Below are 13,495 nucleotides of genomic sequence, written 5' to 3'. Positions count from 1 at the left end.
ATATAAATTATATTTTAGTTTCTAATTCCTTCATATTAATGCTGACTTTCAAATACTACTTCATAGTGTTGAAACCTAGGACTTTGACTCCTACAAACTCCAGGTCTTTTTTCTGCCCTTCTCTCTTCTGTGGTCTATAAAACTATATTCTGGTTTTTGTTAGACCATCGATCCTTCTTTCAACCTGTATGTTTTGTGTGTGTATAATATTGTTCTCGGTGCTAAATACACTTCTGATATTCAGGATAACTCTCTACAATTGTGACTATTTGCTTATTTTCTTGACATTATGAGATTGTTCCTTTTTTTTTTAATTAAAAGTACTCAACCTTTTGCTAGTGAAGGTGACCACTGAATATAAAGCAACATTAGTGAATGTTGCAAAAATTAGCTATTGTTAATAGCTCTTGTTGCAGACATTACCTGCCTCACCACACAACCTTCTGGAATCCTGACATTAGTCTCACTGTTGATCACTGAACCTTGTACTCACTCAGTGTTAGCCCCGGCCATGGCTGTTTCCACCAGAGGGGGTACCTGACCTAGAGGAGACTAGTTACCAAAGACTTGTATGGCTTGTCTTTAAAAAAAAAAAAAAGATTAGGTCAATTTTAAATAAAAGAGTCATGAAATTTCCGGTTGGAGATGGAGTGCTAGAACTGAAAGATCTTGTAGAGTTAAGACTGAAGGTGCTCTGATTGGCATCATGAAGCTAAAATAAGGGAAAGTCAGTCGCTAGAGAGAGAAGGAACAGGTATGAGAGGGAGGCATAGAAAGCAAGTGCGAGACATACAAGAATGGCTAGCTCCTGGCCTTACCACAGTTCTTGCTGATTCTGGGGGCTAGTTCTACTTTTCCTTGTGTTTAGAACATTTGTGAAGTTTCAAACCCACTTTGTTCCTGAAGTAACTTCAAACAGAAAACTATTTAGACAGTTTAGTGAGTTGTTTTTTTTTTTAATATAAAGCTTTCTTTCTTTAAATCTTTAAATCTTTCTTTCTTGAAATCATCTGTGGGGAAAGAGGAATAGGCTGCCTACAAAGAAAAAAAATAGATTGGCATCAGATTTCTCTGAAATACTGAATGCCCAAAAAAAAAGCAATAGGACAATATATATACCATTTGGAAGCAAATGGAAATATTACCTACGAATTCTGAAACTTGCCAAACTAGCACTTAATTTATCTGAAACACTTGTATTATTCAGGATTCTTGTTACAGTTGTTAACAATAAGACTTTCTCTAAAAGAGGAGACACTCATTTAAGGAATCAGATAGCTCACAGGAGTTGTATGAGGGCCAGAAAATCAGGCTTGGAAACCACCACAGAAACAATACCCAAACCATACTGTGAGGCTGCTTCAAAAAGACCCGGTTGTTACCTGTCAACTCTGGAGCCCTCTGACACCACCCTCCCCATAAATTAAGAATATATTCAGCACTTGCCTCATCACACCGCTCAATTCTGGACTGCAGTCTTGCTGAATGGACACTTGGCAGAAGCTGTTGTCATATGCCTGTAGAGCCAGGGAAAGCTCAGTGGTTTGGTTTCTCCATTGAGGAAGCTGGATGCCTAGGACATGAATTCTCCAAACCTACAAGGGGCGTTTCAAAGGCACCATTGGGAAACCAGAATCCATGACGTACCTCCTACCATAGTGCTCCTGCTGCCTGAGCAATTAAATGGGAACGTATTAAGGAAACAGTTTGAGCAATAAAACCTTTAAACTAAATAAACGTGTAAGTAATTGTGGTTAACCTGATAATGAATCTCAATGTGAATGTGCACGTAACTCAGAACTGAAAAGATGAAATGCTTAAATTCCACATTATTCCACCCCAAACTGGGAAATGAGGGAGAGAAGACATAAAAGCATGCTAAATTTCTCCTCTTTTAAGTAGCCAGTGTCAAAAGATACTATTTTACTTTTAACTTGGAAAAATACAAGTTCAACTTTTCTATTTAGTGCTAACACCAATGTTAAAAAGAAAGCTTTCCATCCAAATCATTAGTCAAAATAACTATGAATACAAGAACACTTGAACAGGATATCAAAGAATAGGGAAAAGGGGAGAGGGAGAATTAGCCACAAAAAAGCATAAAATGACAGTAATAAATAATGAGTGGATTAAGCACATATGGTAAAGTTGGAGTCAAGTTAAAAAAAAAATCCTTTACCTATATGCCATTAGTAAAAGATACACCTAAAATGATCCAGACTGGACAAAACTAAAAGCTCAACTACACACAGGCAAATGCAAAGAAAATGGTATAGGTAAATTTATGTCAAAGTATAATTCTGGATGAAAGGCATCAAACAATGAAAAGAAAATGAACAACAGTTATGACTTTATTTGAACATCAAATGATAAAGCATCAAGTGTATGAAACAATATTACAAACACAAAGAGATTGATAAAAACTGTGGAGCTAGTGACAGGGTCAGTGTTTGATAGATGATAGTCTACACACAACCAAAGGAGGGTTATTACTTGAAACCACAACTTCTTACTTAAAATCACTCCTTCCAGAAAGGGTGACTCTTGCTAAGATTAAATTCTTGAAAAGTCCTTTTCTTTAGCTGAGGACCTTGATGGGTTTGGGATCAGTAAAGCCAAGCCTGGAGTTTAGTGGGAGGAGGATTAGAGAAAATCACATAGGTGTGCTTAAGAGAGGCAAGAACTCAGGGTTCGGGGGGTACCCAGGAATGGGGGGTTGAGGAGCAGAGATGTGAGCACAAGAGGAGAGACAGAACAGAAAAAATGGCAGGAAGCCAGGGTCCTATGAAAACCCTGGTGATGCGACAGGCAATGGTTTTAGAAATAGAGACATACACTATTTCAGTTGAAATCTAAGTTCTTTATAAAATCTTTGTTCAGTAATAATGTATTCACTTAATTTTCAGAATCTTTTTAACAATCGCAGTTATCTTCATCACTTTATATAAATTATTAAATTATTTGAATTTACTTATATTACATCTAAGTGTTCACTGTTTCCTCTATATTGCATAGCGGAAACACTTTCTTCTTTATGTTAATATAATTTGGTTTGGCTGGAATATGCCCTTAAATAGTGTTTGTTTGTTTTCCAGAAAAGCTAGGTTGGAAATATACTTTCTCAACCCTTGCTTGCTTAAAATTGTTTTTCTTTTGCCCTCACACAAAGGATAATTTGATTCACAACTTTAGTCACAATTCATTTTCTGCAAAACTCTAATGTTTACTGTGGCTAAATAGTTCAGATATCAAGCTGAGCTCTGTTTCCCCTATAGAAAACTTATTTCCTGCCTGGTGTTCTTAGGGTTTTGTTTTTAATCCTTGAAATAAAGCAATTTTACTAGCATAAACCCAGCTGTGTGTCTTTTTTTTTCCACAGCCCTTTTAATACTGAGTCTTTTCCATCTTGAGTCCAAGTTCATTGAACGTTCTCGCCTTACTCTTTATAAACCAACCGGATCTACCAAAACACTGCTCTCCATTAGACACCAGCCAGAAGCTTGGTGGCGGGTGCCATCTTGTCAGTTCTTGGTGTCCAAAAGCTGCACTCTGTCCCTATAGAAGTGGGAAGAACACTTGTCCTCCACTTTGGGATTTAGTGTAACACTTCCCCTCAGAGTACCAAAGCAGAACTGCTTGTGTTCAAATGCCTTAAAGGATTTGTAGTGAAATAGTTTCACTAAAAGAAATTTTACTTACAGTCCACCCTCCCACACCAAAAAGATCTGAAGAATACTGGAGTCGCTCAGTCGTGTCCGACTCTTTGCGACCTCCTCTGTCCATGGGACTTTCCAGGCAATATAGTACTGGAATGGATTGCCTTTTGCTTTTTCAGCGGATCTTCCCGACCCGGGAACGAACCCGGGTCTCCCGGATTGTAGACAGACACTTTATGGGTCTGAGCCACCAGGGAAGTCTTGAAGAATACTGAAGTGGGTTGCTATTTCCTACTCCTGGGGATCAGTCATCCTAACCCACGGATCCAAGCCATGTGCAAGGAGATTTTTTACCACTGAGTTTAATTTTAGGGAGAGATTCTGAAAAGTGTATAGTCGAATTCCTAACATTTACACAGAACACTGAAACAGTGCCAGTAATTTTGCTAGTTCCACCACTATAAAAATCCATTTTTGCCAAGTTGAAAGCAAGCTGCAGGGCCCAGGAGCGGTTAAAGATTAAACAAACAGGGCATTTCCTTGCCTACTCTAACAACTTGCTCACAACTCACAGATAACCCACGGTGTTGAGCCGTACTCTAAACATGCATCATCCACACTCAACCCGAAAGTAGCTAAAAAAAAGGGGCGGGGCGTGAAAGCGTAAGCCAATGGTAGCGACGGCGCAAGCGTTCCAAAGGCTGGTTTCTGCAAGCTCACAGCCAGGAAGGAATTAGTCACGTTCGTGTACCCTCTCGCGAGAGGAAAGGATTTCAACGCCACATCAGGAACCAGAGAGCCCAGACAAGCAGACGTTCCAATGGGCGGGACTTCCGCCGGAAACGGGGTAGTCTGGGCCCTCTGAGAGGTCTCCGGCCGGCTTTTTTACCTGCAGACCCAGCCCGGGTGCTCTCTGGGCGTGGAAGCTGTCTGGACCGGGGTTGAAGATGGCTTGCGCCGCGGCGCGGTCCCCGGCCGACCAGGACAGGTGAGTCCGGAAAGAGGAAGCGACTTGGGGCAAGCCCGCCGGCTCTGCGCCTCCTTCCCCAACCCTAAGGAAGGCTCCTCAGAGGGAGCTAGGCCCTGGCCCTCTTCTCGGGCGTCTGTACCTCCCGGAGGCCGCTGTTCGCAGGACCCTAGATTCCAACTTTACGTAGCTCGATGTTTACCTGTACTTGAGACAGAGGATATTGGGAGCTCCGTGGGTGACGGAAAGGAGTCGTTAAGTGACAACTCTTTTCTTTCGATCGTTGGCGTGTGAGAGCAGAGCCCGCCCTCAAAGCTTTTGACAGGCTGTTGTATGTAAATGAACAGTTCCAGTACTGTTTTCTTTTCTTTTTTTAAAAAAAAGCTTTGTCTAGCAAGTGATTTTTTTTCATCTAAGGTAATAAGTTAAAGTTCGGTTTTTAAATAGAGGGGAGCATCACCGACTCGATGGACATGAGTTTGAGCAGGCTTCGGGAGTTGGTAATAGACGGGGAAGCCTAGCGTGCTGCGGTCCATGGGGTCGCAGAGTCGGACACGACTGAGCGACTGAACTGAACTGAATAATTGTATAGGTGCACCGGCAATCTTGATGATGGTGAAAGAATGAATGAATTTGGGGAAATATTGCTCTAATGATACCAGCTGGGCTTTTCCTGTGGCAGGTTCATTTGTATTTATCCTGCTTATTTAAATAACAAGAAGACCATCGCGGAGGGACGGCGAATCCCCATAAGTAAGGTAAGCGTGTTTTGCAACGACGACCTGGGCAGGTTGTCCTGTTAGGCCACAAAGGCTTCTTTTACTCTGCTGCATTGTTTGAGGCCCGAGGAGAACGAGCAGCCAACGACTAGGCTGCTTTTTAAGTGATTCTTCATGAGCCTTTGTTTGAAACAGTTTGGGGGTGGGGTGTTGTAGGGTTTGCACATTTTTTCTTTTTTTAAACCAATGTTATGACAGTCTTCTCCTTAATAAAGGAAACCCAAATTATGGCACTGTACAATATCATGTCCAGAACGTAGTTGAGTTTTTTATTTTAAATAAGACTTGCAGAAAATTCAGATGTGTTGAATTTTACAGTTTTAGGCCTCTTATCATCATAATCCTTTTGACTTGGAGTAAATTACTTTAAAATTAACACTTTTTTAAAGTAGGTGTTTATAGTCTTAAAAGAAATGATTTCTCCCTTGTGCTGTTTCAATAGAAAAACCTAAGTTCTTAGTTGGCCTAGTGGCTTAAGTTTAGAAAGAGCCTAGAGCCAAGTGAAGGGATTTTTGTAGTTTTGTATTTCCACAATTAATGTTATATCCTATTTTTTAAGGCTGATTTACATTTTGTAATCTAATGGATTTAAGGAACTTGGCCTGAAGCAGTACATTATTTTTGAGTTGTTTAATATCTCCCATTTTGCTGCTTAAATATGTGAAGTCTGCTTTGCTGCTACAGCATAAAGGAGAATATGCCAAAGCACTAATTCAGAAAAATGCCTAACATCAAGCCACTTTGACAGAGGCCTCTGGTAGCAGGCTCTTAGATAATTTGGAAATGATTGAATTACTTTTAACTTTATTGATAGCTTTCATACAGAAACAAACATAAATCTTAAGTGTTTTTCTTGATTAATTTTCATGAAGTGAGTACACATGGTTAACCAAGTATCCAATTAAAAAAAAAAAAACATTACTAGCACCCAGAAAGATTCCTGTATGTCCCCGCCACCCACCAGTCAGTGTCCCCTGCACATACAGTCATAACAAAGGATGACCACTGTCCTGACTTCGAATACCATAGATTACTATTGCTTGTTTTTTAGTTTTATTTAAATGGCATCACACACTATGTGGTTTTATGTCTGTCTTATTTTAATGAATGTTAAGCTTATGAGGTTTACCTGAACTTTTGAATATAGTTTGTTAAATCTCATCTCTCTGTTGTAGGGTTTCCCAACAGCAGCACTGTTGACATTTTGAGCCAGATAGTTCATGGTTGTGAGTGCTGTCTGGTGCTGTCTGGATCACTTAGCAGCTTCCTTGGCATCTACCCACTGGAAGCCAGTGCCCTACCCCACCCTAGTTGTGATGATCAAAAATGTCTCCAAGCACTGATGAGTGTCAGGGTGCAAGATTACCTTGCTGAAAACTACTGCTCTGTAGTACGGCATTGTGTGAATGTACCACAGTCCATTTTACTATTGACAGATAGTTGGGTTGTTTCTAGTTTGAGGCTGTGATAAATAGTGCTTCTTGAGATCGTCTATTTTGTATTTTGGGAGGGGGAGCAGTATATACCTTGCAGTGGAACTGCATGGCCATAAAGAATGCATTTATTTTATTTTACTTCCATAGATTCTGCCAAACAATTTTCTAAAGTTGTTGTATCTGTAATAGTTGTTTAACCAATATTCATTGAACACTACTATATTCCAAGCATTATGCCAGATGAACATATTGGTGAACAAAGCAGTCCTTAACCTTGTGAAGTTTATGTTCTCATGGAAGGGAAATCGACACAAAAGTCTGAATATGTGAGTCCCAAGTTTAAAAATTACAGTTGAAACAACTGTACCTAGTTGGTTCTTTGGTTTTTTTTTTTTTTTAAAGGAAACCAAGGGTCTTGGTATGTGTTTTATTCATAGTGTTTGAAATGATTTATACAACAGTGTAGCAGTATCCACTTAAAGCTGAGCTATTTACTGTTTTCATCTTTAATTAACTTTTCAGGCTGTTGAAAATCCTACAGCTACAGAGATTCAAGATGTATGTGCAGCAGTTGGACTTAATGTATTTCTTGAGGTATGATATAGTTCTTCATTCACTAACTTCCATACTCATTTCATTGATGTGATAACTTTCATAAATCTTGTTTTTATTTCTTTCTGTTAAGAAAAATAAAATGTACTCTAGAGAATGGAATCGTGATCTTCAGTACAGGGGCAGAGTCCGGGTCCAGCTCAAACAGGAAGATGGCAGCCTCTGTCTTGTACAGTTCCCATCACGTAAGCTTTTTTTAATGAAAGAATGAATTTTGGGATAGGTTATTCCTCTACATTGGAGAAGGCAATGGCACCCCACTCCAGTACTCTTGCCTGGAAAATCCCATAGACGGAGGAGCCTGGTAGGCTCCAGTCCATGGGGTTGCTAAGACTCGGGAATGACTAAGCAACTTCACTTTGACTTTTCACTTTCATGCATTGGAGAAGGAAGTGGCAACCCGCTCCAGTGTTCTTGCCTGGAGAATCCCAGGGACGGGGGAGCCTGATGGGCTGCCGTCTATGGGGTCGCACAGAGTCGGACACGACTGAAGCGACTTAGCAGCAGCAGCAGCATTCCTCTACATTGCCAAAAATATTCTCAAACTGACATATTGACAAGTCAGAAAAGTAATTTGCATTCTGTGAATTAATTTAGAAAAAGGACTACTGCTGATGGAGAGAGAGAAACAGTGCTTTTAATTTCTTTTATGTTAGGACATTTGAGAATTTGATGAAACCTAGTAATCATTTCTCCAAAAAAAAAAATTGTTCAATGAACATTTTATGAACCTATGGAAGTCCATTGTTCCCAGGTTAAGAATGAGAAATTATTAAATTGTCAGCTATTATTGCTATTTCACATGTAGAAACACTTGGGATCTGTTACTAATTTCTAATACTGATAAATCTAAAAAACTGTATTGAGTGAAAAAAAGCAAGAAGTATGCAGTGTGGTGCTACTAAGGTGTAAATTTAAATATAGACTATTACTATTTATTGATAGATATGGGTGCAGTGTTATTTATTGATTTTATATATATGTGTGTGTGTATCAGTTCAGTCGCTCAGTCGTGTCTGCTCTTTGCGACTCCATGGACCACAGCACGCCAGGCCTCCCTGTCTATCACCAACTCCCAGAGTTTACTCAAACTCATCTCCATTGAATAGGAGATGATATCCAGCCATCTCATCCTCTCTCGTCCCCTTCTGTCCTGCCTTCAATCTTTCCCAGCATCAAGGTCTTTTCAAATGAGTCAGCTCTTTGCATCAGGTGGCCAAAGTTTTGGAGTTTCAGTTTCAACATCAGTCCTTTCAATGAATATTCAGGACTGATTTCCTTTAGGATGGACTAGTTGGATCTCCTTGCAGTCCAAGGGGCTCTCAAGAGTCTTCTCCAACACCATAGTTAAAAGTTAAAAGCATCAATCTTCGGTGCTCAGCTTTCTTTATACTCCAACTTTCACATCCATACATGACTACTGGAAAAAAACATAGCCATGACTAGATAGGTCTTTGTTGACAAAGTAACGTCTCAGCTTTTTAATATGCTTTCTAGGTTGGTCATAACTTTTCTCCTAAGGAGTAAACGTCTTTTAATTTCATGTCTGCAGTAACCATCAGCAGTGATTTTTAGAGCCCCAAAAAATAAAGTGTGCCACTGTTTCTCCATATGTTTGCCATGAAGTGATGGGACCTGATGCCATGATCTTTGTTTTCTGAATGTTGAGCTTTAAGCCAACTTTTTCACTCTCCTCTTTCACTTTCATCAAGAGGCTCTTTAGTTCTTCTTCACTTTCTGCCATAAGGGTGCCGTCATCTGCATATCTGAGGTTATTGATATTTCTCCCGGCAATCTTGATTCCAGCTTGTGCTTCATCCAGCCAGGTGTTTCTCATGATGTACTCTGCATATAAGTTAAATAAGCAGGGTGACAATATACAGCCTTGACGTACTCCTTTTCCTATTTGGAACCAGTCTGTTGTTCCATGTCCAGTTCTAACTGTTGCTTCCTGACCTGCATACAGGTTTTTCAAGAAGCAGGTCAGGTGGTCTGCTATTCCCATCTCTTTCAGAATTTTCCACAGTTTATTGTGATCCACACAGTCAAAGGCTCTGGCATAGTCGATAAAGCAGAAATAGATGATTTTCTGGAACTCTCTTGCCTTTTCAATGATCAAGCAGATATTGGCAATTTGATCTCTGGTTCCTCTGTCTTTTCTAAAACCAGCTTAAACATCTGGAAGTTCACAGTTCACGTATTGCTGAAGCCTGGCTTGGAGAAAATTTGAGCATTACTTTACTAGCATGTGAGATGAGTGCAGTTGTGTGGTAGTTTGAGCATTCTTTGGCATTACCTTTCTTAGGGATTGGAATGAAAAGGGACCTTTTCCAGTCCTGCAGCCACTGCTGAGTTTTCCAAATTTGCAGGCATGCAGAGTGCAGCACTTTCACAGCATCATCTTCTAGGATTTGAAATAGCTCAACTGGAATTCCATCACATCCACTAGCTTTGTTCATAGTGATGCTTCTTAAGGCCCACTTGACTTCACATTCCAGGATGTCTGGCTCTAGGTCAGTGATCACACCGTCATGGTTATCTGCATTGTGAAGATCTTTTTTGTACAGTTCTTCTGTGTTTTCTTGCCATCTCGTCTTAATATCTTGTGCTTCTGTTAGGTCCATACTGTCTCTGTCCTTTGTTGTGCCCATCTTTGCATGAAATGTTCCCTTGGTATCTCTAATTTTCTTGAGATCTCTAGTCTTGCCCAGTCTATTGTTTTCCTCTATTTCTTTGCATTGATCACTGAAGAAGGCTTTCTTATCTCTCCTTGCTGTTCTTTGGAATTCTGCATTCAAATGAGTATATCTTTCCTTTTCTCCTTTGCTTTTTGCTTGTCTTCTTTTCATAGCTATTTGTAAAGCCTCCTCAGACAGCCATTCTGCTTTTTTGCATTTCTTTTTCTTGGGGATGGTCTTGTTCCCTGTCTCCTGTACAATGTCACAAACCTCTGTCCATAGTTCATCAGGCACTCTGTCTATCAGATCTAGTACCTTATATCTGTTTCTCACTTCTACTGTATAACCGTTAGGGATTTGATTTAGGTCATACTTGAATGGTCTAGTGGTTTTCCCTACTGTCTTCAACTTAAGTCTGAATTTGGCAATAAGGATCTGAGCCACAGTCACCTCCTGGTCTTGTTTTTGCTGACTGTATAGAGCTTCTCCATCTTTGGATGCAAAGAATATAATCAACCTGATTTCAGTGTTGACTATCTGGCGATGTCCATGAGAAGAGGGTGTTTGCTCTGACCAGTGCTTTCTCTTGGCAGAACTCTATTAGCCTTTGCCCTGCTTCATTCTGCATTCCAAGGCCAAATTTGCCTGTTACTCCAGGTGTCTCTTGACTTCCTACTTTTGCATTCCAGTCCCCTATAATGAAAAGGACATCATTTTGGGGTTTTAGTTCTAAAAGGTTGTAGGTCTTCATAGAACCGTTCAACTTCAGCTTCTTCAGCATTACTTGGGGCATAGACTTGGCTTACCGTGATACTGAATTGTTTGCCTTGGAAACGAATAGAGATCATTCTGTCGTTTTTGAGATTGCATCCAGGTACTGCATTTTGGACTCTTTTGTTGACTCTGATGGCTACTCCATTTCTTCTAAGGGATTCTTGCCCACAGTAATAGATATAATGGTCATCTGAGTTAAATTCACCCATTCCAGTCCATTTTAGTTCGCTGATTCCTAGAATGTTGACGTTCACTCTTGCCATCTCCTGTTTGACCACTTCCAATTTGCCTTGATTCGTGGACCTAACATTCCAGGCTCCTATGCAGTATTGCTCTTTACAGCATCGGACCTTGCTTCCATCACCAGTCACATTGACAACTGGGTGTTGTTTTTGCTTTGGCTCCGTGTGTGTTTATGCTGCTGCTGCTAAGTCGCTTCAGTCGTGTCCGACTCTGTGCGACCCCATAGACGGCAGCCCACCAGGCTCTCCTGTTCCTGGGCTTCTCCAGGCAAGAACACTGGAGTGGGTTGCCATGTCCTTCTCCAGTGCTTGAAAGTGATAAGTAAAAGTGAAGTCGCTCAGTCGTGTCCGACTCTTAGCGACGCCATGGACTGTAGCCTACCAGGCTCCCCCATCCATGGGATTTTCCAGGCAAGAGGACTGGAGTGGGGTGCCATTGCCTTCTCCATGTGTGTATATTTGAAAAAAACACCAAGTTTTAACACCTGCTTACCCTAATGCAAGCAGGCGGTGAGGAAGACTGTTGCATTATCTCTAGCATTTTATTCCTTAAAAAAATCTTTTACAGCTTAATGACATTGAGTTTTTGTTAGAAGATTAAGAAGCCTGTGCTTCCTAGCTTAAGATACAATAACAGCCTGATTCTGTTGCCAGCTTGTTATGTTTAGATACTTTCTTTGATCTTCAAGTCAATTACTAGGATCAAGGTAAAAATTTTTATTTCAAATAAAGTGTTCTAAATTTTTGTTTTGTTCATTTAAATTTAATTTCAGCATTGTTCTTAATACATTTTCTCCCGGAAAGGTCCCCACTTCTGCAAATCATTGTCTTCCTAATTATTTAATTTTTTCTTTTTAAATTCTTATTTTCTTGATGTGATGATGACTTCATGAACTTTATGATTTTCAAGTATGATGACCTTTTACATCATGTTTCTCAGTTTATGTACTAAGCCTAACTTCTGGTTCCTAGGTAAGTCAGTAATGTTGTATGCTGCAGAAATGATACCTAAACTGAAAACACGGACACAAAAAACAGGAGGTGGGGACCAAAGTCTTCAGCAAGGAGAGGGAAGTAAGAAAGGGAAAGGAAAGAAGAAGAAATGATCTGGTCTGAGAATCAAGGATGTGATACTACTGTAAGATACATGAATGGAGGCTTCTCACTTGTATCTGAGAGAAACAGAAGCTTTTTCTTTGCTTCATTTAACTGAGCTGTGACCATTTGTGCCTCCCAGCTTCAACATCAGAGTTGATAATGAAATAAAGATACATCAGAAGTTTGCATCCAGCTCTTATGCAGTATAAGAGAAATTTTTCTTTTTTGCCTCTTAATACAGTTTTTGTGAAAGAAGCATATTCTTAAATGGACAGTGGGCTCTACCATAAGTTACTTGAAATCCTGTATCTGTTTGTCCTCTATGTAAACATGTTTCAAATAAATGAGTTTAATAAGATTTGAAATATACATTTTGTTTATCTTTTTAATTTTAGTGAAATAAAATTTGAAACTTGACTTTTTGTAGCTTTTGCTTATGAACTGATTAATGCCAGTAGAGGAGATAAAGGGAATAAAATGGGGAGTGGAAGCTCATGCTATGCTATGCTAAGTCACTTCAGTCGTGTCCAACTCTGTGTGACCCAATAGACGGTAGCCTACCAGGCTCCCCCATCCCTGGGATTCTCCAGGCAAGAACACTGGAGTGGGTTGCCATTTCCTTCTCCAATGCATGAAAGTGAAAAGTGAAAGTGAAGTTGCCTAGTCGTGTCCGACTCTTAGTGACCCCATGGACTGCAGCCCACCAGGCTCCTCTGTCCATGGGATTTTCCAGGCAAGAGTACTGGAGTGGGGTGCCATTGTGTGAACCTAAAACCAGAAAGTGGTTAAATCCTTTTGGACGTCTATGAACAGGCAGTCTGTGGATCATATTCTTTTAATCAGTCTTTGTAATTGAGTTGTTTCATCAATTACTAGTTTGTTGACGTGGAAATTTAAGCTTTAGATTTGCTTATTCTGTAGATTGGAGTTCTAAAATTGTCTATGCTTTAGCACCTTGAGATAAACTTTTTTCCAAGAAACTAAAGTGGATTGATAATTCTGACTTTATTCCAAAGCACTGTTCTAAAAGTGGTGACTTTGTGTAAAACTTAAGAGACTCCTTCTTCGGCCTTTTGTTTTGTCTACTGAGCATCTCCTGGGGGACTGCCTTCTCTGACTCAGTGTGCTTCTGGAAGAGCTGTCAATCACAGGACTGCACCCTGACCGCAGGATGTGGCCAAGGCCAGGCCAGTTCAATTTTATGTATGGAGTAGAAACACAAGTACAGATGGTGAAAGGAGCTAAGATGTGAT

The 13,495-nt window shown here is 40.1% G+C and overlaps 1 protein-coding gene across 1 annotated transcript; it reads left to right on the top strand.

Annotated features, from left to right (window-relative positions):
- Window positions 1-4,483: 4,483 nt before the first annotated feature.
- On the top strand, window positions 4,484-12,611 carry SRP19 (signal recognition particle 19). Its single transcript, XM_005902716.3, has 5 exons — window positions 4,484-4,644; window positions 5,306-5,381; window positions 7,361-7,432; window positions 7,524-7,635; window positions 12,117-12,611. Exons 1-5 carry the CDS (start codon window positions 4,604-4,606, stop codon window positions 12,248-12,250), a joined length of 435 nt encoding a protein of 144 aa, XP_005902778.1. The 5' UTR covers window positions 4,484-4,603; the 3' UTR covers window positions 12,251-12,611.
- Window positions 12,612-13,495: the final 884 nt, after the last annotated feature.

Source organism: Bos mutus, chromosome 10, assembly GCF_027580195.1.
Source record: "Bos mutus isolate GX-2022 chromosome 10, NWIPB_WYAK_1.1, whole genome shotgun sequence".
In the NCBI taxonomy this organism is placed as follows: domain Eukaryota; kingdom Metazoa; phylum Chordata; class Mammalia; order Artiodactyla; family Bovidae; genus Bos; species Bos mutus.
This window is presented reverse-complemented; position numbering and strand designations above follow the sequence as displayed.